At 40.5% G+C, this 24,607-nt stretch overlaps 2 protein-coding genes across 2 annotated transcripts; both read right to left on the bottom strand.

Annotated features, from left to right (window-relative positions):
* Positions 1-1,786: 1,786 nt before the first annotated feature.
* On the bottom strand, positions 1,787-6,139 carry LOC117761339 (glycerol-3-phosphate dehydrogenase [NAD(+)], cytoplasmic-like). The gene is made up of 8 exons (XM_034585143.1): positions 5,970-6,139; positions 4,491-4,668; positions 4,242-4,382; positions 4,016-4,154; positions 3,600-3,712; positions 2,837-3,073; positions 2,636-2,742; positions 1,787-2,330 (listed from the first exon to the last, which is right to left on the bottom strand). The coding sequence occupies exons 1-8, from the start codon at positions 6,011-6,013 to the stop codon at positions 2,234-2,236; spliced, it is 1,056 nt and encodes a 351-aa protein (XP_034441034.1). The 5' UTR covers positions 6,014-6,139; the 3' UTR covers positions 1,787-2,233.
* Positions 6,140-9,482: 3,343 nt separating this feature from the next.
* Positions 9,483-23,720, bottom strand: smarcd1 (SWI/SNF related, matrix associated, actin dependent regulator of chromatin, subfamily d, member 1). Its single transcript, XM_034585148.1, has 13 exons — positions 23,535-23,720; positions 20,167-20,345; positions 19,986-20,028; positions 18,918-19,040; positions 18,595-18,717; positions 17,835-17,951; positions 17,279-17,380; positions 16,942-17,103; positions 15,363-15,460; positions 14,794-14,929; positions 13,334-13,456; positions 11,655-11,756; positions 9,483-9,926 (listed from the first exon to the last, which is right to left on the bottom strand). The coding sequence occupies exons 1-13, from the start codon at positions 23,718-23,720 to the stop codon at positions 9,873-9,875; spliced, it is 1,548 nt and encodes a 515-aa protein (XP_034441039.1). The 3' UTR covers positions 9,483-9,872.
* Positions 23,721-24,607: the final 887 nt, after the last annotated feature.

Raw genomic sequence — 24,607 nt, forward strand, 5'->3', positions numbered from 1 at the left:
AAAACTAACAATAAATATGGCTTTTAAAGCTTAAACAAGGAACCTTTTCCAAAATATAGAGCTAACAGTAAATACGGAAGGATTTAAATGTGCACCTCACTGAATCAGTAATGGTGCATGGATGTCAGACATATAATTGGCCCCTCTGTATAAATTGTGGCTCCGGTAAGGCCCCCAATTTAGAAAAATCCTAGATCTGCCACTGCTTATCCCTGTTGGATAACCAACCAGGCAAAGCAGACAACTTATACCTACACCACCCGAAATACCCAATGTTTAATTGTTTAACTTAATACGAGTAATACTGTATAAGTACAATATCAGCTACAATGGGCCCTCCATCCTTCATCTAATGGCTCTCTGGCCCCTGGGTAGTTTTTCGCTTTGCCCGAATCCAGCTGTTCTCATTCTTCTCTCATAGAGTCCCTGTGTTAGTTTTGAAAGTGGATCAGCTGAGCTTCCTGTGGTTTCTGGCTGTCACCAGTTAACTTGACAGATGGAGACTGGATTGAGGAAGCAGAGTGAGTGAGTCCCTCCTCCCTGGGAGAAGGGATGGGTTCAGTGCTTCAGTACATGCAACCTCCCTGTTGTTTCTCTGTTGGAGCCACACAACAGTCTCATATGTCCTATCGAAGCTGTGCTGTTTTACTTTTGTAGGTTTTACCTTATTCCTCTGAGCAGCAGATAGGTTATCTCATAAAGTTCCGTATCAAAGGCAGCGGATCAAAGCTGATGATAGTTGATGGGTTCGTGGCTGAGGAGGTGGCACTCTCAAGTGGCCAGAGGGTGTATTACAACTGCAAACTGTCAAGGCATATTCTGCAACAGCTCAAACATACCATGAGGTCAAGAAGGCTGAGGCCACTTTAGGCCAGCTCAGATTTTTGGACACTGAACCCCTTTAAAATGTGTTAAATCTGAAGCAGTCACTCAAACAGTCACATTATTCGGTGGCACCACAATGGTTTAGTGTTTCAAAAAGATGCATCTCTATACTGGTGTTGCAGGGGATGAGACAGCTGCAGTGTTGTCCGCCCGTCTAATTATAGATGGACATTTGCTTCTCTGGAGCACGTTATTATTAGAAATCTCACCGGGCAGTTGACTCATTAACTATGCGAGGGATTTCCAGCGAGGGAATCGAGAATTTAACAGGCAGCAAATGATGCAACTTCAAGGTCCACAACACTTCAGAGGAAATGGGCTGATGAACTCAAAAAAAGTGAAGATATAAGTGGGAACAGAGGACGTGCATGGAGAGGATTTTTGTGTTTTATATATATATATGTTTGGAAGGTGAGTGGAGTATTTGTACTTTCACAGTGTTTCATTAGGCCTTAATCTGACACTCTCATGCATACAGCCTTACAGGGACTGAGCGGCCTTCAAATACGTCGGCATATGGAGAGGGACAGATGGCTGCTGATGAAAACACACCGGCCTTCTTGAAAGAAAGGGACAGAAATCCCCAGAGAGGTTTTCAAGTGAATCAACAGAATATAAGAAACTCTGGCTAATAAAGTGGGTTGAAAAACACAGAAAGTCATTATTTAATCTTGCTGAGCTAACGACCATCAGTTCCGAGGCCTGAGACTGAGGCAGGACATGTGCTTAGAGAAAGGTTGCAGTAACACGCTAGAAAATGGTAAAGGTGAAGAGTTTAGAGTGGCAGTGTGGATGAGCTCAGGTCGGGTTACAGTGAGGCTGCTGCTGCTGCTGCTGCAGAGACACTCTCTGAGTGAATCCTGCTGCCAGACACCAGCCAGTCAGAGAGACAACTCGGAAAACACACCATAAACAATCATTTATTCCTAAAATAAACCTTGTTCAGTTATCGGTTACATCTCGGTACAGGGGGGGTGGTGGCTTTAGTGTTCAGTGCTTTGTTTAACACGGTGAAAAGGCACTTTTACCCAAGACATGATGTAACATTTCAAAACATCCAGGTCAGGGTTACGTGTATTTAACTCAAATTCTTCACACTTTTAAGACCTGGTAGATTGACGACACGTACATTTATGAATCGTTAAGTTAGAGCAGAGGAGGTGTCAGATGTTATGTCAGAGACGTAATAACAGCAGGTCAACACAGCAGCTCAGGCAGAGGGAGGACAGGTTTCTTTCTTTTCTCTGTTGGAGACGTCAGGATGAAGCACATTCTTCAGCTGACGTCTCCGTCGTATAAACTCTTTGGTTTTCTAGTACAAAAGTCCTTTTCCCTGTGCGGCGGTCCCTCACATGTGCTCTGGGTGGTTCTGCAAACAGTTGATGAACTCAGTGACGGGGTGGCTGTTGAAGCAGATCTGGTAAACAGCGGTGAACAGAGGAAACCTGGAGAGACCGGAGAATGATGTGAGAATGATGTGAGAAGGAGCTGGTGAACACTTGGGGCATTTTTGGAATGAAGCTTTAGATTCAAACCACTTTCACACGGATGTATGAAGCTACAGCTAACAGCCAGTTAGCTTAGCTTAGCATTAGGTCAACTCATTTGTAAATAAATAAATAAAACTGTGCATCTTGTTCGTTTGATTTATGCAAAAACCAAAGTTTAAAAATAACAATTTATGAGTTGTGAAATAAGAGTCATGTGCTTCTCATCCATCATCCTGCGATCAAATATGAGACAAACGTACTTTTCCACCATTTTTTTCTGTTTCAGGATTTCATGGACCTCCATCGCAGTTGCTGGACCTTGAAGCTTCTGTCCGTTCAGCAGCTCGTTCTCTAACTGCTCGATGGTCTGAACACAGAGATGATTGGCTTCACATTATTATCACAGATAAAGATGAACACACACAAACACATGGGGAGAAAACATTGTGTTTTCCTCGTACTTTTCCTGTTTTGGCGAAGGCCGCCCCGATCTTGCGGTTGCGTCCCCCGTAGCAGGTGGTGATGAGGTCAGCGATGCCGCAGCTCTCCAGGAAGGTGGCGGGGGAGACGTGGCAGGCCGTGCAGAAGAACTTAGCAAAGGCGATCATCTCCATCAGGCCGAGACGAATCACTGCCGCCTTAGTGTTGTCGCCGAAGCCCAGACCGTCACAGAAACCTGCTCCGACTGCCACAATGTTCTGCAACGACAGAGACAGAGGACATGTTACTGTGCGGCCTCTTTGTACCAATACGTACCAGGGCTACGCTCTAAATGGCAACTAAAGACTGGTGTTATGTCTTTGCTGCTTTTAATAAATATACATCTATATATATTATTATATTATTGTAATTTAAAGAAAAACCCAAACGATCAAAATCTAATGTACAATCAAACCATTTTGACCAATTATTGGACGAGCATCTTAAACATGCCATTTTAAAGTTCTCAGTAGAAAGGTTTTAAATTGACCAGCATGTAAACACGTCTGAAGAATCAGAGACACGGAGGCTTAACCTGAATTTAAAGTGAAAGTGCAGTAGATGTCTACAAATATGAAACCACAAAAACATAATTTCATAAATATGCATCTGGAACATCTTTTCCACCATTACATCTTTTTATGCATGTTTCCTTGTGCATTTCAAAGCACAGACATAAATTAAAATGTCTGCTGGCTCTCTAATGGTTTTGAATATCAGATTAGATCAGAGGAGAAAGTCGACCTTCAGAGCTCCACAGATCTCCACGACATCCGACTCCTCCACCACGGTCACACGGAAGTTGGTGGTCTGCATCAGCTCCTTCAACATGGACCCGTATGTTTTGTCTTTACACCCTGTCAGCAAAGATTAAATAATCAGCTTCTATAATGCAATTATTTAAAAAATATACTATAATGTACAATAAAATGGCAAGAAGAAAAACCTCAAACTATACTGTACTACAAAAATGATTCCAACATACCAAAAATGTGAGGATGCAAAAGACAAATAAAGTAAATAAAGACAAATAAAATTCAGTCAAAGTCATTGAGAAGAAAAAGTAGAAGTGCTTGTCGAGACTTTGAACCAATGAACAACTGCAAATTGAGTTTCTGCCATTTTTTCCCCACATGCTTCATCGAGAATTAAACTCATACCAATGGTTGTTTCACAGAACTTCTCCTCAGCGACCTCGTTGGCGATGTTTGCTCCCATGAGGACGGTCATGGTGATGCCCAGCTTCCCTCGGATCACCTCTGAGATCAGCTTCAGACCCTCTGGACTCGCATCGATGCCCTGCACGAGACAGACCGCCACAAAACTCACGTGAGACAATCTGAGAGGAAACACCGCAGCTCTTACAGACCTCTGTGTGGATGTTACCTTGATGAGAGACATTCCCACAGTGTCCTTCTTGATGTGATCTTTGATGGTGTCGCACACTCTCATGATGAACTGGTGAGGGACCACAAAGATCAGGATGTCGGCTCCTTTCACAGAATCCACCAATTCTGGAACAGCCAACTGAGGAAGAGAGGAATCAAGACTTCACTCAGGGAAAAGTGCAAACTGTTCGTTTCTGAAATATTTTCCTCATATTTCCTTGATTTCAGTATCGTTTCCTCGTCGTACCACATTGGGGGGCAGCTTGTGACCAGGCAGGTATTTCACATTCTCATGGTCTGTGTTGATGATTTCTGTGAGTTTACGGCCGTTCACCGTCTCCTCGAACACCCACATGTTCACTGTGGTGTCAAACCTGTCATACTTGGCTGCGTTGGCGCCCACGATCTTGGCAATGGCAGAGCCCCTGTGGACACGTAGAGAGACACACTATGATTTTGTTTTAACACTGAGCTTGTGGAATTCATTATCTATATCATGTATATTTCTTATAGTCCAAAGTTATGACTGATTTAGAGACAGTGACGCATCTCTGAGTTTTCTCACTAGTAAACAGGAGTCAGCTGACACATGGAACTCCATTCACTGACTTCGACTGTAGTGTAAACATTTCACCTCACATGACTGCAAAGATTTTTCAGATGTTTTCCCAGACAAGAATAACACAAGAGATGAAAAACAAAAACCTCTCATTCAAACACAGTGTATTGAATATCAACAGAACTAAGATCTTTACATTGGTATTTACATTGATCACTTTTTGACTTGAGTGTTTCTATTATCTGCAAAAACTTTACAAGACACTGAGGTGGAATATTGTACTTTTAACTTCACTACAAATATTTAACATAATAACTATGTCAAATAATAATTTACTAACAAAACATGATGCATTATCACAGATAAATTGGTCCAATTACCCTCTAGTAAACGTCTAATAAAGTAAAACTATATATATAACAAATATATTGTTTTACTATACTATAAACTATATATATTAAATATATAGTTTCACTTTTACTAGAGAACCTTTACTGTGTGGTATATATACTTTTACTGGAGTGTATTAACAGTGTGATCTTTTTACTTTAACTTGTACTGAAGTATTTTTACATTGTGGCAATTCTACTTTTACTTGTACACTTTTACAGTGTGTTATTTCAACTTGTATTGAAGTATTTCTTACATTGTGTTATTTCTACTTTTACTCGTAGTACAGTACTTTTATATTGTATTATTTCTACTGTTACTTGCACTAGAGTACTCTTAGGGAGTGTTATTTTTACTTTTCCCAGGGTGAGGCTTCACTGACTGCAGTAAAGGTCACGCAGGCTCAGGGTGAAGCTGATTCAACACTAATGTTGTTTAATGACACAAAGAGTGTGGAGAGTGTCAAACTAAGATCTTGGAGCTTTGAAGCTTCAGAGGAATCAAACAGCTCCTCTCTGCTCTCTGCTCTCATCTCACTCTCATGAAACACATCCAGGTTCACTGGGAGTAAAGTTTCCTTCCTGCTGGCAAGTTTCCAAACTTTTAGACTCAAAAACTGAAAGAAACATTGTGTTTAATCAGCAAAATACAGATATGGTGCCTGTGACTGCATTATATTGTTCACAGCTGCAGTGATAAACCTGCACCACCACTGGTTTTCACTCCACAGTCTCAGACCTGCAGAAGTGCATCAGAATAATTCAAAGCTCCACTCACCAGTTACCAGAGCCGATCACACACACTTTCTTGGGAGCTGCCATCCTGTGTTTGGACTTTCCAGATGGATCTGCTGCTGCTGCCGGTGTGAAGACGCACTGAGGCCGAGACGCAGAGTTTTTATACAAACAGACAAACAGCTGAGGAGGCCCGGGCCCTCCCTCTGCTCATGGTTGGTCTGCTCCGCCCCCCCCTCACTCTCTCTACTTCACTTACTACACACACACACACACACACACACACACACCATTATTTACTCAAGTAGAAGTACAGATACTGTCAAAAAAAGTACAAGTACTGATTCAACCTCTTTACTCAAGTAAAATTATAAAAGTACTGGTTCTGAAATGTACTGAAAGTATAAAAGTAAGAAGTTTTCTTCTGACTCTACCTGTGCAAAGCGAACTGAGACTCACACTAATATAGTCCAAAGACTTTTTAACTTGAAACACTCAGACCTCAATCACAAGAAAAAAAACATTTTCTAAAACAGGAGTTAAAGCAAAAACAAACATTCGTGATCAATTGAATGAAGAATGTTTAATATAAATAAGGCCAGGGATGGAATAACAGTAGATACATCAAAAATCGAATTACAGTTTTTTTCGATTGCATAAACACTAAAATCAAAAGTATTACACAATTATCAAAACCTTACACTCAAGGAGCAAAACATGGGCCCAGATCTGCACCACTATAAGCACAATGTCAGCTTCACACTTTTTGCAAAACAATACACACAGTGATTTGCAAAACACTTGTTTTGCAAATCACACACTTGTGTGCACACTTGTATACATTAGACACAGAAGTATATCAAGATGTCACTTCCTTGCAATTCCAAAGCACTGAATATCAAATGCACCCCCCCCCCCCCCCCCCCCCCCCCCCCCCTATGAGCCAATTGGTTCAACACAGCCATCAGGTGCGTAAACACATGACTGCTTAATTGTAGACACACCAATCAGGTTTAAGCACTATACAAATGCAGCAGGTGAGTTCACCTGTCTTCAACCAAAATGGAAGGAGTCAGAAGAAGAAGAAGAGTGAGGGTGAGAGGGGGAATCCACAGAGGAGGAGAAGGAGGAAGAGGAAGAGGAAGAGGCCGTGCCAGAGTTAGAGGTCGAGGTGGAGGTAGAGGAAGAGGAAGAGGAAGACCTGAAGCAGGAGGAGAATGTGCTCAAAGAAGAAGAGGACCAAATTGATCAAATGAAATTCACGCAACACTAGTTGACCATGTCGTGAACCACGGATTGACGCTGAGGGAGGCTGGACTAAGAGTTCAGCCAAATCTTAGCAGACATACAGTGGCATCTGTCATTGTAACCTGTACTGGATACAGAATTTTCTGTTTGTCTGATATTTGCTGAGCTTACAGTGTTATGCACACTACTGTAGTAGCATGAAAACTGGGACATGTTTTGTTGTGATTCTCCATGTTGACATGTTGACTTATTTGGGAATATGGAGAGAAATAAATTGTATTTTCATCAGTCTGCAACATTGGTCTTGTGTAGTGTTTGGTGAATTTATTGTATATTTGCACTTTCTCTGTGTACTTCACTTATAGTACTCTGATCACTGAGAAGTAGAATTGCTAAGTGTTTTAGGTTAGCAACAGCAGTGTGTAACTGGTTCAAACAGAATTAAGTCATATGAAACGTGTTTCATATGGTAACAAAATATGGTTTTGATAAATTAGTGTATAGTTTTTACAAGTGTTTCATTTTGTAAAGGATCTGAGGTGTTCTGCCAATTGTGTGTAGTGTTTTGAAAAACCAGGCCCTGTTTTAAAAATCGTGCTTAAGCAATTGAGAAAAACTGTAATTCGATATATTGGCCAATATAAATATATCCCCCCACCCCCCAAAAAAAGCATGTGTAAACACTAATGCACAGCTTTCCTGCATTGTTTATACTATAAAATAAAAGTTTTCATACCAGCACGTCGGCATAAAGAAACACCACCAATGTGTCTGTGAAAGACTGATCGGGCTCTACTTTCTATATTTCAGTTTATAACAATTATTGAACACATTACTCTGTTATTAAGCCAATGGTTCCCAAACCTTTTGGACAGTGTCCCTTTCAAAAGAAGAATCTAGTGAGAGTCACCTCCTAGTTCCACCTCAACCGGCTGCTGTTAACACATTCCTGCATCAGGATTAAATATTTACTAATGAGATATAACATCAGTCAGGAGACATTTTACTGTAGAATTCTTATTTTTCAACACTTGTGTACTTTTACTTGATCCGGAATTAAGAGAGGTATTATATATATGGAGTATTTTTTTTTAACACTGTTGTACTGACTTCAGTTTTTGACTCAAGTTTAGTTCTTAACAATTTCTTAAACATTTGTTGCACTAAAACAAATAATCAATTGAGTCAATCAATTGTAAATCGATGAAGGGAAATGAAAGTGGTTTTTCATTATAAACAGAAACCCTAACAAAGAAGTTGGCACATACAGCTACATTTTACATATCCTTTATTATAACATAATAAGAACATACAGAAAAATAGGTTTGGTCCATGAAAAAGTCTGCAGATTCAAATATTACTGCAGTCCAACCAGTGTTGTGTCTGACATCCCAGAGGTTCCCACAACTCGTTCCAAATCATGCACCTCCCCAAACCCACATTAGTGTATTCTTGGAATTTGTTAATGAAATGCACACACACACACACACACAAGAGTTTCAGCCAGGACCCTCGTCTTCATCTTCATCAGTGAAACAACCATTAAACCACAGAGGTGTCAGGTCTTCAGCAAAGTGTCAAAGAAGCAACGTCTCTTCACATCAGCTCGTCCACACGTGAGACGGAGCTCAAGTGTTTCTAGTTTCTCTGCACATGATCAAAAGTACACAAAACTATAAGCAGTAGATTTAACTCCTCCCAGCTCGCAGGCAACATGAATGCTGAGTGCATTCAGCTCTGCGGAGCAGTGGTTCATCAAACGGGACTTTACGTACTCTTTACGCTGTAGTAGTTAAATCACTGGGCTCCGAGAGCGAGGGCCGATTAATATAAATACTGGTTCAACTATCGCAGCGTAGACAAAAAGTTAAGAAAAAGATCTGTCAGGATAAGAGATACAATTTTTACTTCACATCCATCTTCAGTTTTTTTCTGCTCATTATTTACAAAACTATATAGACTAGAGGTACTCATACTAGCTACTTCCTTGATAATCTGTACTATCTAACAAGACAAGTACTGTATAATACATATAAAAAACAAAGATCAATGGTAATGAACAAAAAAAAGGAAGAAAATAAAACAACTTCATACTAAATGGCACTTAACAAAAAGTAACCGCTTTTCCACAGAAATGTATTTTCTGCCACGATCGACTGTGGCGCCAACTGTCCAAAGAAAACAATGAGTGATTTGATTGATTACAAACACAGTCACGATCAATATCTAACTCAAGGGGCGAGCATCAGGTGGAGTGTACAAAGTAAATTTACTTTTCAGAACGGGGGGGGGGGGGGGGGGGCAAAGAGAATCAACACATTCCAGCTGATTTAAAGATTTGTTTAGTCCCTGGGACACTGAGTTCAGTCTGTTCGTACGTATGGAGAGAAAAGGAATGCTTCCAGGTGCCTTAACCTTAGACATGCAGGAGGAAATACATTGTGCTCAAGAAGCTCTCGTGTGAGGGGGGGGAAATAAAAACGTACAAAAGTGTGGAAGTAGCTACTGAAAGTAAGAAAAATCCTATATAACAGTAAAACCATGTAGTATCTATGTCTGTCTGGGTTTGAATTGCGTCTGTACGCCGGTGGTAAGAAGTTTGTATCCCCCCCCCACACACACACACACACACACACACACACACTGACAGACACATCAGTCTTCTCTGACAGCACATCTGCCTCCTGTACAGATGTTTTTAGGTGTTCCTGATGCCGAGCGCCTGCTCCAGCTCCTGTCGTCTCTGCTGGACCTGAAAGACAATTTCACACAGATTTAATCAGCAACGTCACGATGAAACTGTGAACGTCATTAAACCGACAGGACTAAGAATTAAAGTGTCTTTCTGCATTAGCACTGAAGGTGAAATGAATAAATGAAGATGTGTCTTCATTAAGAAGATTCATTGGGAACTATTAAGATGATCAATTTATTGTTTTGGTTATTCTTAGTTTTCCAGTGAAGATGTTAAATATTCTTTCAAATGTGATGATTTAAATTTTCTGCTTCTCGTCGTTGTATATGATAATAAATGGATCAACTTTTATCTTAAAAATAATAGTTAGCTCTATGAGAAAATGACAAAAATATCTGTAGCTCCGACTTTAAAAAGAGAGAAAAAATACTAATGGAAAGGTTTTAATTAAACATTTGACCAATATCAGTGTTTTTACGAAATTAAGTCCAGATGTTTTATCTGGATTTTCTGACATTTCTTAAACAAATGATCAAGTCTAAGAAAATAATGTGCATATCGATAAATAAAAAAATCACAGTGCTCTACTTTAGTGTCAGAGAAAAGGCTCCAAGCCTCGATTAATGAGGATGTAACAATAAAAGAGTAAAATACATTACAGACACAATTAATATACATCTTCAGAAAAGTCAATATAAATGGCTGTTGTTTACGTTTGAGTTACTTCAGCTAAAATTCACAAATTTCAAAGTAAGATCCCTGAAACTTACACTAAATGAAATGGTGTTAGATGAGCACTAATGTAGCGCGGTGAAGAAATGTAGGACGGAGGTTCGGACAGTTGGTTTCAATACATTACCCTTTAAGACCTAAAATATGAATTAATATCCCCACGAGTTTAATATTAAAAAGGAACACTGCACACTTGTTAATATGCATGTCAGGGCTGCTAGCTCTTAACTGGGAAGATAAAAAGAAACCATCCATAGCTTATCATATATGGCATTAGAAAATTTAATTTTAGGAAACAGGGGAGCCATTTGCCTCTGGGGTGAGGCAATATGAGTTATAATATGAATGTGATTACCAGAGTAGAACATCTCAGGTATGGAGAGATACTTCATTTTGCTCTTCCTTAAGGAGAATGAGCATTAATCCTTTGTGTCCAAGTTTGTTTGTACGAATTTGTACGTTTTAGGATTAGTTTTTCCCCCGTCTTCCTCTTTCCTTGTGTATTTATGTTTAATATATTATATTTGCTGGTATTAATCATAGACTGTATATAAAGATAGACGACATTACTTTGTTTGTTCAAGTATTCATTGTTCTGCTACATCCGATTTTAATAATTTGATGCTATAAAAACGGGTTGAACTGTCATGATTGACAGCTGAGACTGATTGTTGACAATTGGTCGAGGACATGTATCAGCGGGACCTTGAAACCACGGCTCCAGTTCACAATCATTACTGTGCAGACTCCGGCTCCAAATGATGTTAAAAGAACAAGATGGCAGAACTTATTATCAGGGATTTGTTAGCCTCAGTTTTGTACAACAGAAGGAAGATGTTTCATCCATCTTTAGTTAGTCTCTGGTATAAACCCTGATTGAATTGTAGACACACTATCACAATCACTGCTGCAAGAGGAAGAGTCAGAGGATCACCAAAGAAAAATTTGAAATCAGTTAAGGATTTCGTCTGGAGGTGGTGGAATCATGATGATTGATGCCAAAACAGAGGGTAAAATACAGGAGGAAAAACAAGCAGAGGAGAACGTGATTACCTTGGAGTAGAAGTAGCGACAGACGGCCTCCTGAGCCCACGGCTGGTAGTAAAACTCAGCCCGACGCTCTTCTTCTGGGTTTCCTACCACATCAGTCATGGTCTGGTAACAGAAAATAAACATTGATAAAGAGAACTTCAATGAGCCCAGAGGCTGACAAATCAAATAGAAAACAAAAACATAGGAAGAAGGATTCTATTGAAGAGACTGAATCAAACAACGACTGCAGTTACGATGACCATGCTGATAAAAAATATATATTGTTTTCTGATAAGCTGTAGTGGAGCAGCCAGCGAGCTCTGGACTGAATCTGTTAGACTCCACAGATTCCACACTGCAGGTGGATGACAGGTGGTCAGCAGGTAATCGGCTACCTCTGCAGGAAGAGGGAAGTACGGCGTGAATCCAGTCAGACATGTTATTCGTTTCACATGCTATGTTGACTCTGCGCTCCTGTCACACACTCGAGTTAGCAGCTTGAGCCTGGTGTGTGTGTGTGTGTGTGTGTGTGTGTGTGTGTGTGTGTGTGTGTGTGTGTGTGTGTGTGTGTGTGTGTGTGTGGACAGTGTCCACATAGTTACATCATTTAAGTTTTGTCTTTCCGCAGATGAACCTTGGATTTAAATCAATGTCACTGACAGCAAAACACAGCTCGACGGCAAGACATTTTCTGAACTTAAAGATTACTCAGGCTTCCAAATGCAAGCGTGTATGTTTACACTTTGATTTATTCTGATTTATCGGATTGCCATTTGATGTCTGAGATGTTAGCGAATGTCAAGTGGTTGTCAATCATGTACATCATGTACCCTTAGAATCAAACTTTAAAACAAAAACGATCAGATTTCCTTTAAAAAGGAGGTAAAACTAATCTCAGGAGGAGTCAACAATACACAAACTACATCGCACATGTGTGAGTGTTCATGTCATAGCTCAGTTATTAAACCACATCTAACATCTCTCCTGCCAGGTGTCTGACAGCGGACCACTCAGGAGGCATTGACCTCCGTTTCCATCAAATGTTGCTACATGGATTCATAGTTTTGTGGTTCAGTCAGTTTTTAACAAGAGTTGAATTGTTTAGTTTACAGCTCAACGTGCTCCTGTTTCGTTCTGAGTGTAAAGAAGCAGCTAAAAACAAAGTGCAATGATTTGATAGTGAGAACTCAGTGGCTTCTTCATAAAGGTTTTTACACTACATGGGAACAGAATTTCATGAGGCAGGTGGGTGAAGCCTCCACAGTAGTGACAGTTATGACAGGGCACTAAGTGTCTCTAGTTGAAAACAAACGACTCTTCAGGTCTGCAGTGAAGCACTTTGCTCCAGTGACACTGGTCAGTGGAGAAAAAGGTGGTGATGCTTCTTCATCTTTCTGATCCATGTGTTGTTAAAACAAACATTCAGCCAAAAAGACCTTCAGTGTTAAAAGTGGTTTCTCTCTTGAATTGACACCACAACAACAAACTAAAAACTTTGCTCTCATTTAAAAGCATGTTGCAGCACAAAGACATTTAAAGAAGCTCCACTGACAACAGCTTTGATTCATGTTTGAAGGTGTTGTTTTTCGGGCCGAAACAACATGGTATCTACAACGAGAGTGGTTCAAAAACAAAAAAGTGCTTCAAGTTCACTTAAAGATCCAGTTCTAGGAGTTCTAGGTGATGACGGACAGACTGACCTTGAGGTCTCTGCACTGGGACTGCAGCCAATCGTTGATAAAGCCCTGAGGATCTCTGGCAAAACTCAGCATGAACTCTCTCTGGGTCTTCAGCTGGTTGATGGTCTCAATGGTTTCATGGATCTGTGGGAATTAAGTAGAGAATTAGGTATTGATTAAATATTAATATAGACAGATTAATCAAAGAGCAGATCAAGAAATAACTTTGCTGAGGACAGAAAGATTTTTCTTCACCACTTAAGCCCTAGACGGGTTATAATTTGTTTACATACTGGAAATCAGCAGCAAAAACAAAAACTGAACCTAAATAAACCTCTTAATCAGAGTGACACCTCAACGAAAATGATTCAGATGCTACTGAAGTTCTTAAACCTGCTCTAATGCTTCTTCCATTTTAATCAGTCTCTCCACTTAAGCCATTTGTAAAATTCATGCTTTTAATCCTCAGAAACGTCTTCCTCCTCCTCCTCCTCATTCTGCATGAGAACTGCGACTTGCTGGATAATCTGGAACGACGTCAAGTATTCTTATAATCCGAAATCCTACTTATTCATCACTTGCATAATAATCTGAAAAACAGATTAATATGTTTTGGTGAGTAACGCTGAATATAAACAGATGCATTCACCAATTGTGGGAAACACCAGAAAAACTAGATCAACTATTCTATGGCCTCATCATTGTGTTTTTTATAAAATAAACAAAATTAACATCATTATATCCATGAAAGCTGTATTTTGAAAAGAGTGGTTTGAACAAAGGTAGAATAAATGCAGTTGGTCCTGTATCTGGGTTTATATAAGTCTGGTTGTGTGTCAACAATGGCCGAGACAACCCAGACAGGTTCTTCTACGAACTGTATCTGATATCAGCAATCAAAAACTCAGAATAAAGTTAAAAAACCAGAACGGCGCCTCGAAACAGAAAACAAGCTCTCTGAATTTATATTGTTGACTTGTCTCCGAACAGAGACGACACAGTGGGACGTCGTTTCAGGGAACGGCTCCATGTCCTATCAATGTGATTGTAGCCATCACGGTCAAGGTAATAGTTGTCAGCAGGAGGTCAAGAAGACCTCAAAACCGACGAGAGCGAAGGCAACAATACACCGGCAACGATTCGAGGAAGCAGATATGTGTGAAATTAGCCTCAGCAGGTTCACACAATAGGAAGAAAATAGCTCGTTCACATTAAATTTAAGTCGAGTGTGCTTAAAATTGCGGTTAGAGCAGATGGAAGGTGGAAATTCACAAGACTTTTGATAAAAATGATAAGGAACGAAAAATAACGAAAAATATTAGTTTTTCTACCGTAGGGAACTACTTAGCAGCATTAAACGCTCACAAGAAATTCCATGGAAAAGGAAACAACTGCCCACTGTGACCACACATGTCTATAACTCTCTGGAACAAACAAAACTCGGGGACATCCGTAAAAAGAAGAGCTGGTGACTGCTCTACCTTGTTGTCCAGTCCTGCGATTTCCTGCTGACTGGCAGTGGAGAGCAGGAAGGAGTTCATCTGGGTCTTCAGTGTGTCGTCCACTTCCACATCAATGTCATAGCAAGCAGTCTTCTTTTGGTCATTAGGGTCCACACTGTAAAAAATACATAGTTTATACAGGGATTTGTTTGTGTGTGTTCACTGTTAAAAAAGCAGCATGTGATGACAGACCATCAAATTTAATGCAAACCTACTCTTCATGTTTGGTAAAATTCCGACAGAACAGACTAAAAACCCAAAATACATCTTAACAAATTGGTCAATCAATGGAAAACTGGCAACTACTTTGATTTAATATTTGTATTGTTTGCAAGCAAAGTTTTACATCATGTTTTTGCAGCTTCTCCTTTTGCAACAGTTCAACAGGGACATTATTGTCACAAGCAGTTTATCTTGTTTATCCAGCTTCTAATACTCTCAACAGCAGTTAATGAAAATGTGTGATGATCATTTTTGCCTTTTTCAGTTTGAACTAGATTTCAATGGGAACTATCTTCTGTAGACACCTTTATAAACAACCCCAGTACCTGATCACATGGTTGATGATGATGGGCTCTGGAGGCATCAGCAGTGCATGCAAGCGCTGCGGGATCTCGGAGAACTTCATTCTCTGGGTCTCAAAAATCTGAAAAAATGAAAACTAACGGTTAGAGTACGAGAGAACAAGACCACTAACATCACAAAAGAGTAATAAAATTAGAGGCATAATTGTAGTGTCATATGTTTTCAGAAGTTTGAAAGTTTAGTGTGTGGGATTTAGTGGTGAACTGAAAACCCATTGTCTCACCCTCTCCTTCCAGGCTTGTGTGGGGAAACCCACAGTGGCCTTCAGATAAACAGAAAATGAGTTTCTTAAAGGTTCAGTGTGTAGAATTTAGTGACATCTAGTGGTGGAGTTGCATGTGGCACTCCACCACTTCCAAACATGAAAGAGAACCTGTGGTAGCCTTCATCAAAACTCAAAAGGTGTTTAGTTTGTCCAGTCTGGGCTACTGTAAAAAAACATGGCGGCCTCCATAGAGAGGACCCACTACTGATGTAAATATAAAGTATTTAAATATAAAGGGCCCATTCTAGGGTAAGGACAACAACAATGTGTACAATTTAGATGAAACACACTGGTGAAAACATCACTAGTGTGTTTTTATATTCAGTTTCTGCTGATAGATCCTTTTCACCCAAATCTTACACACTGAGCCTTTAAGCTTAGTTCTTGCTTAGGGCTTGGAAATTTAACAATAGAGTGGAAACAAGTAGTCGATCGACAGAAAACAAATCTGCAACTGCTTTGATAATTCATGAATCATTCAAGTGCTTTCTCAAGCAAAAACTGAGGTTTCAGCTTCTCAAATGTTCACTGCTATTTAGATTTTAGTTTTAAGGCATCACCTTTTACACCGTATAGAAATGTGAATGACAGTTTATATAAAATAAATTTTATTCTGAAAACCCAGATTAAAATTGATTTCATATCTCAGGCTTAATTGCAGCCAATTCTGTGCCAGTGATGGTTTGTTGCGCAGCTCAGATTCTTTTGTGTTTGACATATCTACTCTGAACAAATACATTCTCCTCTGCTCTTTTCACTTTTTATTCTCCCAAGGTTTGTTTCTCTCTCTGCTGTTCGAGTAGTTGTGACTTCTGATTTATACAGATTTTATCATTCTCCACAAAGCAAGTCTTTATTCAACATTTTCCACCTCCCAAAATCAAAGAAGTACATTTACTAGAAAGTGTGAACAGTATAGATATCATAACCTGTCAAGTATCATTTCATACTTTTACTCTATAGAAACTCAATATTAACATCCTACAATCCTGTTTATCTTGGCAGTATAGAAAAGAATTCGCAGGGAAACCAGTCAGTGACCCAGAGAGAAAGAGAGACTCCATAAAAGGAGAGACGGTAGGAGAAGAAGGTGACGGTTAATTCTCACTCTTGAAATTGCACAAAGACATTTATGACACTGTCCATCATCCCAGCTTCATGCACCAGCTACAGTTTGTGTTCACCACTTGGATTAATCTCATTTTCCCCCTTTGGTGCATGTTAAAGTAACAAAACAATTTTTAAGAGGAGTTAAACTTCTACAAGGCTCCACTCACCTGCTGCAGGTACTTGTCACAGTTGATGAACTCGCGCTCATGAGGGTCCTGGAGTTTGTGGGTCTTGACGTACTGCCAAAGGGCCTGAATGATAACAGGTCTGGTCTGGGTGTGGATACCCAGCATACGAGCCAGCCGGGGGTCCAGCTTGAATTGAGGGGGCTGTTTGGAGCAAGGTCAATTTGTTGTTAGAAGGTGACTCCGGTTATTTACCATGAAGATTTCTTTAAATATATGCCATGGTCCACTGTGACTGGCAAATTGGTCAATGTGTCTTTTGGAAGATGGAAGAAGAAAAACACTGTATATTTCTAAAAGGAAACCACTGAGCAGTTACCTGGTAGTCCAGCATGAGGAGGACGGTGCAGCGAACACCCACATCACCTGGCCTCTTCACCTGGAAACCATCAGTCTCCTGGGTGGTGGCGGTCCTGTGCCACTAAAAGAGATGACGGACATTTTATTAACAAGTATTTACTGATCAGTCTATAAACAGATATTCTTTCATTTAGCAGAACAATTACAAAAGATTCCTAGCATGAATTGAACATTAAAAGGTGATGTATTGATAATACAATCAGTGAACACTAATCCAATGCAGCTATTCTTCCAATTCGGCATTAGGTTTCATTTTATGCCAATAAATTGACAGGCCATAGTGGTATTTTTAATTAATTAATTATTATAAAATTCTACTTATCTCATGTATGTAAATGGTAAAGAAAAACCACATGTATTAAAGTAAAACAATCTTCTAAAATACAAGGGGGGTAATTACATTGATTTGCTGCTGCGCAACAGGTTTCCTTTTAATTTACCGAGACTGTGGCCCCCCACCAAAGGAAAACTGTGTATATATCAGACGTACATTCTGAGAAACACAGTGATCTTACTTCCACAAGGTGATTATCTGGTCCATAAAGGTCCTTGTCCAACTCAATCACCAGGGACTTGAAGAAAGAAGAAAACTTCCTTTTCTGTTTGGTGGCTTCATACTTGGACACGGCTGTCTGCAAAACACAGGTCATTCATGTTAGTTATGTTTTTGGAAATAAATGTGAGCTATTTAGTTTGAATTATCAGTGCAATATGTATGTCTGGTCGCTCCAGTGAAATGAAGCATTTGATCTAAATCAAGACAAGAATAATTTTGTCATTATACCAAGGATTAAATAGTTATGACAAACAATTAAATAAACATAAGAGAAATTATGTGTTCAATATTCAAATACACAAAACTGCCACCAAATTAGGGCAAGAGAGGGAATTCTCCAATATCTGATTTGTCACTTTATTAAACTGAAGGGAAAAATGAAACGGACAGAAACACTATGAGCCCCAGTGAGTTATTTGGTGCTTTATCTTTTTAATTTGTCTGAAGAAAGTGTAATGGAAGAGAAAGATATTAGCTTAAACCACTGCTATAAAAATATTGTAAGGAACTGGGGGGGAAGAGGCACCACTGACAAATAATCATTTGTGACAACTTAATAAAAAAATTATGCCAAACTGAAAAAATTGTTGTTTTGTTAGTACACACTAGATAATACATCCTACAGTATGTCATATTGAATTAGACACTCACAAGTACATTTAAATTAGACAACAGTCACAACTTGGGAAATAAAATGTGCAGTGTTTCAATTAGCTTACATCTTCCAGCAGACGCCCTTCAACACGCAGCTCCCACGATGCAACTGTGCCTTCTCCATCCTCAGCATCCGGCTTCGCAGGGTTGAAGGTGTTCGATATGAAGATCCGAAGCTTCCTCTTTTGCTAAAAACAACCAGTCAAGACAAACTCACGTTAAATTCATACGTTTCTATCACTCAACACTGGCCTGATATCTAAACTGATAAATAACGCTAGTGGCCAAACTTAGGTTTCTTTAACTGAAAACTGCTATAGGACTTTAAAATGTATTTAAGGTTTGAACAGGAGAGTATGAGGGAGTCAAGGATTAAATGAAACCGTACCTTGATGGGCCTCTTGAGGGCCTCTTGGATGTCCAGCCTTTTGCGCATGATGGTCTGGTCCAGCTTCCTCTCAAAAGCCAGCAGATCCATATAAGCCTGAGACTCTGGGACCAGTTCCCTGATCTGGAGCAGTAGAGAAGATATTGGTTACAACTGGAGCAACATTAAACAAGTACAAGAGAGTACGCCTCAAGGAATTCACCATCAGTTGTCAACCACATCCTCATATTAATTTAGAATAAACGTTATGGCAGCATTTTGTCTAGTTACTCTGTATCTCAAAGAGGAGCTGTGCATTAGTGATGAGAAAAGGTTTGTGAACCCATCTAAATTATCTGGCTCTTTGCAGTGATGCTCAAGGTAATAAGATAAGCTTGTGTCTGCATTGATCATGCGCATTAAATATTCACAATGCTGGAGGGAGAAAGTAAGTGAACCATTGGATGTAATAACTGGTTGAACCTTCTTTAGCAGCAATTACCTCAAACATGTGCTTCCACTCACTGGATCAGATCGGCACAATGTTTAGGAAGTATTTTGCACGACTTTTGAGATTTCGGTCAAATCACACACAAACACATTTTTATAGGGAACATTAATTCCCACAGCAGGCTAGAACGAATATTCAACACCTTTGTAAATGGAATATAAGATGTTTTAATAGCTTTTAACGGCAGTTTTGAGGAAACCTGGAGGTAGAGTGGGTCATCCACTAATAAGAAGGTTAATGGTTTGATTCCTGGCTCCTGTTGAGCGCTGTACGTACAGCACCGTCTATATGACTGTGAGTGTGAATATAACCAATATTGTAAAGTGGGTTAGGCTTGAGCTCTCGATAAGACTAGAAAAGCACCAGATAAATGCAGTCCATTCAATCTGGGGGGGAAATGACACTGATGATACTGTGAAGTGCAAACACTCCTATGACGTTAAACACAGCTCTCAGGAACAACCCTTTTTTGAAGCATCTGAATTTACATTCGAATGGACTTGCAAATATAATCTCTCCAACACACTCAAGGCCAGAATAAATGGATTTCTGTTCACCGGAATTTGACTAATACTCACCCTCTGAGGTAGAATTTTATCAGCCATCTTCTTCTTCTTTGTGCTGTAAAAACAAATTAACAAAGCAAGAAGTTTGAGAGTGAGTCGAGGCAGCTCTGTGCGTCCTCACCTCATCTGGAGGTGTAGACTCTGCAACAGTAGTGTGACAAAGACTCATAAAGAAGGGGCTGGGGGGGCTTACTGCTGGTTGCGGTTCTGCTGCTGCTGAACCTGCTGAATCTGCTGGGGGGCTGGCCTCTTACGAGACGGGTCCATGACACCAGGCATCCCAGGGCGAGAAACAGGGCTGTTGCCGTATACTGGGGGGCCCATGGCTGGTCCCTGAGGGGTCATACGGCTGGAGGGAGGCATGCCCGGTCTCTGCACAGAAAAGACAAGTAAAAATGACTATTTTAAGAAAAACACTTCAGACAATACTTTCTGGGCATTCTTTTTACAGCCACTAAATCTGGAGCACAGAAATATTTGATCATCTGCTTTGAGGTATTGCAGATGTGAAACAGATTCCGCCAGTGTGTCGTATTTTCCGCCTTGGGTGCAGGAATCTGGTCTGCACAGGTCCATAACGCAAAATATGAATAATATTCCAACTTTAAACCTTTGTCCCGACCCACACAAAAAGGTCACAATCTCTGAGAAGCACCCCACTCAAACATGACATGACACTGTCCTGAAGTTTTATTCACTTTTCACGAAACACTTCTTGAAAACCATTATTCAAAAAGAGGAATGGATGCGTGCTCAGAGATGTGAAACACCCTGTTCGCTTAGAAAGTGAATCTAAATCATCATCATCATGCGTCTTAAGAGAAAGTATTTCTGCTAATTAATGTGTGCATTTCCATTTTAATTCATGGGTCCGCGAGTTGCTGTGAATCTAAAAACGCCTGAAACGGTGAAAGAACAAAACAGCTCATTTGTAAAGCACCCTGCATTTCCAAGGTCAGCGTGTGCGATGAGAGCCTTGAAACGGCTTTTGAGGGAAAGAAAAAAGCAGATTAATAGCCACGATCCTCACATCCTTTCACTTCAGTCTGAATGGTTATTGTCTAATAAGGTGGTCATAGCTGCTATAAGACAAAGGATTAAATAATACCAAACGAATCAGTGCTGAAATGTGAATAAGCCACAACACATAAGCAGCACATTGCCTAATGTCAAATAATTCACCAAACACAATTAAAACAAGATGTTCTTCTTTTCATTAAAGACGCATCTGCCTGGAACATCAATTGTCCTACAACAAGAGGCAACAACGTGCACGCAAACTCATTCCAACGAGTAAATGTCGAACAAAAACGGCAACCAACTCACCAAACCGTGTGCTAAAAACTCAAAGAGGCGACTTTGTGCACCTAACTGCATGAGTGCGGGCGAGAAAAGCAGATGAATGAAAAATCCCTGACTGCAGTGTTCCCTCCAGGAGCCAATCTGACAAATGGTAGAGAATTTAAGGGACTATCTCCTCATGGTGAAAGGGTGGAGGCGAGGAAGAGTGACGGACATGGGCTTGTCAACAGCACAGGGTGGATGTATGTGCTCTACCTTTTCCACAAAGCGCAGTGTGGGCATAAAGAGGACTGTATGTTGATCATTAAGTGCTTTTTACACAATACATCAGCACAACCTTGGTTTACCCGAGAACAACTGGAGTTCAGCAGTATTCAGGCTCTGAATCCTCTTTGACTATGTTGTGAAAGGCAGCTCGTAAGACTGAAAGCAGTCAAGGCTGCTAGAGAAAAAAACGATGCACCATCCTTTCACTCGTGCTTCAGGCTGCCAGTAGCTAAGCAGCAAACACTTCAACTCAGATCAGCATTGATGATTAGATTTTTGTCACGAGTCTAGGAAACAGTATATTAGCTGGAGATGACTAATGATCCATTATAGTGGTTCCAGTCCAGTGAAAACACTGCACAAAAGATCAGATTTGTAGTTATAATCCGACGCTCGCACACGGACAAATCCACCAACATTGTGTTACTGAGAAAACAATGTGTAGGTCAAGGTTTTAAATCCCCCTCAGCTCAAAAATGTGCTTTGTTAAAGGTGCATATATGGAGAAATTGTCCATGTGACTATTTTCACATTTGTCTGAAGGAAAAAATGTATTCTTACTGGAAGCCAGTCATTGTACTTTTTATTTTATTTAAAAAATAATTTACATTTTTATAAAAACCAAAGAGGTCTTAATATTTTCCACAGTGCACACAGCACGTGTGAAGTGGGAGACATCTTGTGTCCAGTGGTTAAACATTTGAAATTAACAATATTCTGTATTTATAGGTTCTGGATGTCTCCATAAGAAGGAAAGGACAGATGTAACTCTGAATAATAACTTATCAATTAAATTTGATGAAAATAGTAGCAATATTAGTAATAGAAACATTGTTCATACGATCAGGGTACTTTCAAATATCGAATCTTTGAATGTTTCAATGAACATCCCTGACAAAGGAGTCACTTTTCACTTTACAACTGTAACATCTTTTAATAGATCCTGTTATAACTCCAGAGAGCACGATGTCCGCATGTGCAGTCGACTACTCGTAACTTAGAGACTTTCATCTTTTCCATAAATCTGTCCTGCTACTTATCGGAACTACATCTACTTCACTCAGATGTTCACTCTGTGGTGCATCAAAAAGGGGAAAAGTCCTATTTACCAAGTTAGAACAACACACTTGAAAGTTTAGATGACTAAAATAAAACAAAAACAATATACTCGCAATTTATTTTCTCTGTCGGTTGATGACTTAACTGCACATGTAGAATCAAAGTCATTTAATTGACCTGTAAGAATCTGCAGCAGTTTACTCAGTTTGCTGAAAGTTAGAAAAGCTCTGAACTTTATGGAGTGACCATCTTGGACTAGTTGCGTTGACGTGTAATTCCTCCGGCTGCCAGCTGACTGCAGCTTCACTAAATGCAGGGAAAAGACGAAGCACTGTGCAAAGTGCAGAACTCCAGCGGGTGATCTGTCTACAACACACTGTACCACCTGGTTCGAGTCCCTCCTTTGATCTCTGTTTATATCTGAGGATTAGCATCGACTCAGACTGCAGCCTGTTCATTCAGACGTGCACAATGAACTACGGAGCTGTGCAGCTTTTAAACTTTCTCCTGCAACAAACTCTGCAAAGTACAACACCAGATATTAGAAACTCACTTTGTTGAGCTTTTATTTAACGACTCCAAGTGTTCACGGTTTGTTTTCAGGTAGAGAACCGAGCAGTTAACCGGCAGCTAGCCGCGTTAGCCGCCTGAGCTAATTGGCTACCGTGACTAACTAGCTAAGCTTAACGTTAGCAGGCGGGAGGTTCGGCGGATTCAAACCAGCGAACAAACTCTCACACTCGGTCAAAGTGGTCTGTGTACGTGCCGGTGGCGGGCTAACTGCTCCTCGGCCGGGCGGTGCGTCGGTGCGAGCCGGGGCCCGCACCGGCAGCGGAGGTGAAAGTTAGCCGCTGGTGACAAAGCAGCGGTGGGAAGGCTTTGTTCTAGCGGACAGGCTAACGCGTCAGGAGCCAAGATGGAGCGATATCTCACCGGGTATCCAGGCCCGGGCATCGGGGAGCGGTACATGTGGTTCTGCGCGGCCGAAGACGGGCCCATCCTTCCCGAAGGAGTCCCGGGCCCCATGCCTGGTCCCGCGCCCGGTACCGGTGGTCCAGGTCCCATCGCTCCGCCGCCACCACCCGTAGGTGCAGTCTGGAAGCCGCCTCTGGCCGCCATCTCCTCTGTGAATGACGCCGCCGGTGGAGCAGCCGAGTTACCGCGAGAACTGAGCCGCGGGAAGTGGCTGCGGAGCCTTGGTGCCCCCTGCTGGAGGGGTAGGGTACTTCAGCAACACTGAGTTGGAAGGGATGATGAGGTTATTGATTATTGGAATTTTTTTTTAGCAGAATCTCATTAAATTCGTGGTGGAAGATAAAAATCTTTTATATCGAGAAAATACAACATATAAATTTAAAACTACTGTTACATGTAAAAGTCCTGCATTCAAAATTCAAGTATTAAGATGGATGGATAGATGGTTGGACACTGTCGAACCTGTGGATCCTGCGTCGAGCGTCTGGACCACCACTGTGTCTGGTGGGTTGGATTTGATATTATAACATCTTTATACTTCTTTGAATTGTACATTCACACCACATCATGAAAGTGAATATTGAATTATGACAGATTAGATAACTGCCCTGTAATTACACAACAACGTTCATGTCTTAAGCAAAGACTCCTACTGTACCCACTGGTTTCCTCAGGGCCGTGCACAGACATTTTGGGGAGCGGGGGCTCAAGTGAAAAACTCTTTGCATCCAAAGATTGATTTTTAAATGGAAACTGCTCCCAGCAAAAATGTCTTGAAATGTAAACTTGAACTAGAAAACTGGTAAACTGGGATCTGTCTCAGGCCAACCAGGAAGACAGGGTGTCAGGTGTGAGCTTTATCAGACACTTTCCTGAACTGCACACTGCCAAGAACATTAAAGATGATGATGTCAGTTTTATAAATCTCTTTATACCTCATGCACAGTTTCTGAATTGTTTCATTGTCTGCAATAGACTTACAACCTCAAAGACAAAAGAATAAAATGTATATATGATGTTAATCTTCCTGT

The sequence above is a fragment of the Hippoglossus hippoglossus genome, chromosome 5, assembly GCF_009819705.1.
Source record: "Hippoglossus hippoglossus isolate fHipHip1 chromosome 5, fHipHip1.pri, whole genome shotgun sequence".
Taxonomy (NCBI): Eukaryota; Metazoa; Chordata; class Actinopteri; order Pleuronectiformes; family Pleuronectidae; genus Hippoglossus; species Hippoglossus hippoglossus.

Coding starts and splice junctions, on each gene's coding strand:
- smarcd1 (XM_034585148.1), bottom strand. CDS start 23,720: ATGGCGGCCAGAGGCGGCTTCCAGACTGCACCTACGGGTGGTGGCGGC. Junction 17,104..17,278: donor TCCTCATGCTGGACTACCAG/GTAACTGCTCAG, acceptor TGCTCCAAACAG/CCCCCTCAATTCAAGCTGGA. Junction 15,461..16,941: donor GTGACAAGTACCTGCAGCAG/GTGAGTGGAGCC, acceptor TCATTTTTTCAG/ATTTTTGAGACCCAGAGAAT.
- LOC117761339 (XM_034585143.1), bottom strand. CDS start 6,013: ATGGCAGCTCCCAAGAAAGTGTGTGTGATCGGCTCTGGTAACTG. Junction 2,743..2,836: donor CCTTCGCCAAAACAGGAAAA/GTACGAGGAAAA, acceptor CTCTGTGTTCAG/ACCATCGAGCAGTTAGAGAA. Junction 2,331..2,635: donor CAGAAAAAAATGGTGGAAAA/GTACGTTTGTCT, acceptor CGGTCTCTCCAG/GTTTCCTCTGTTCACCGCTG.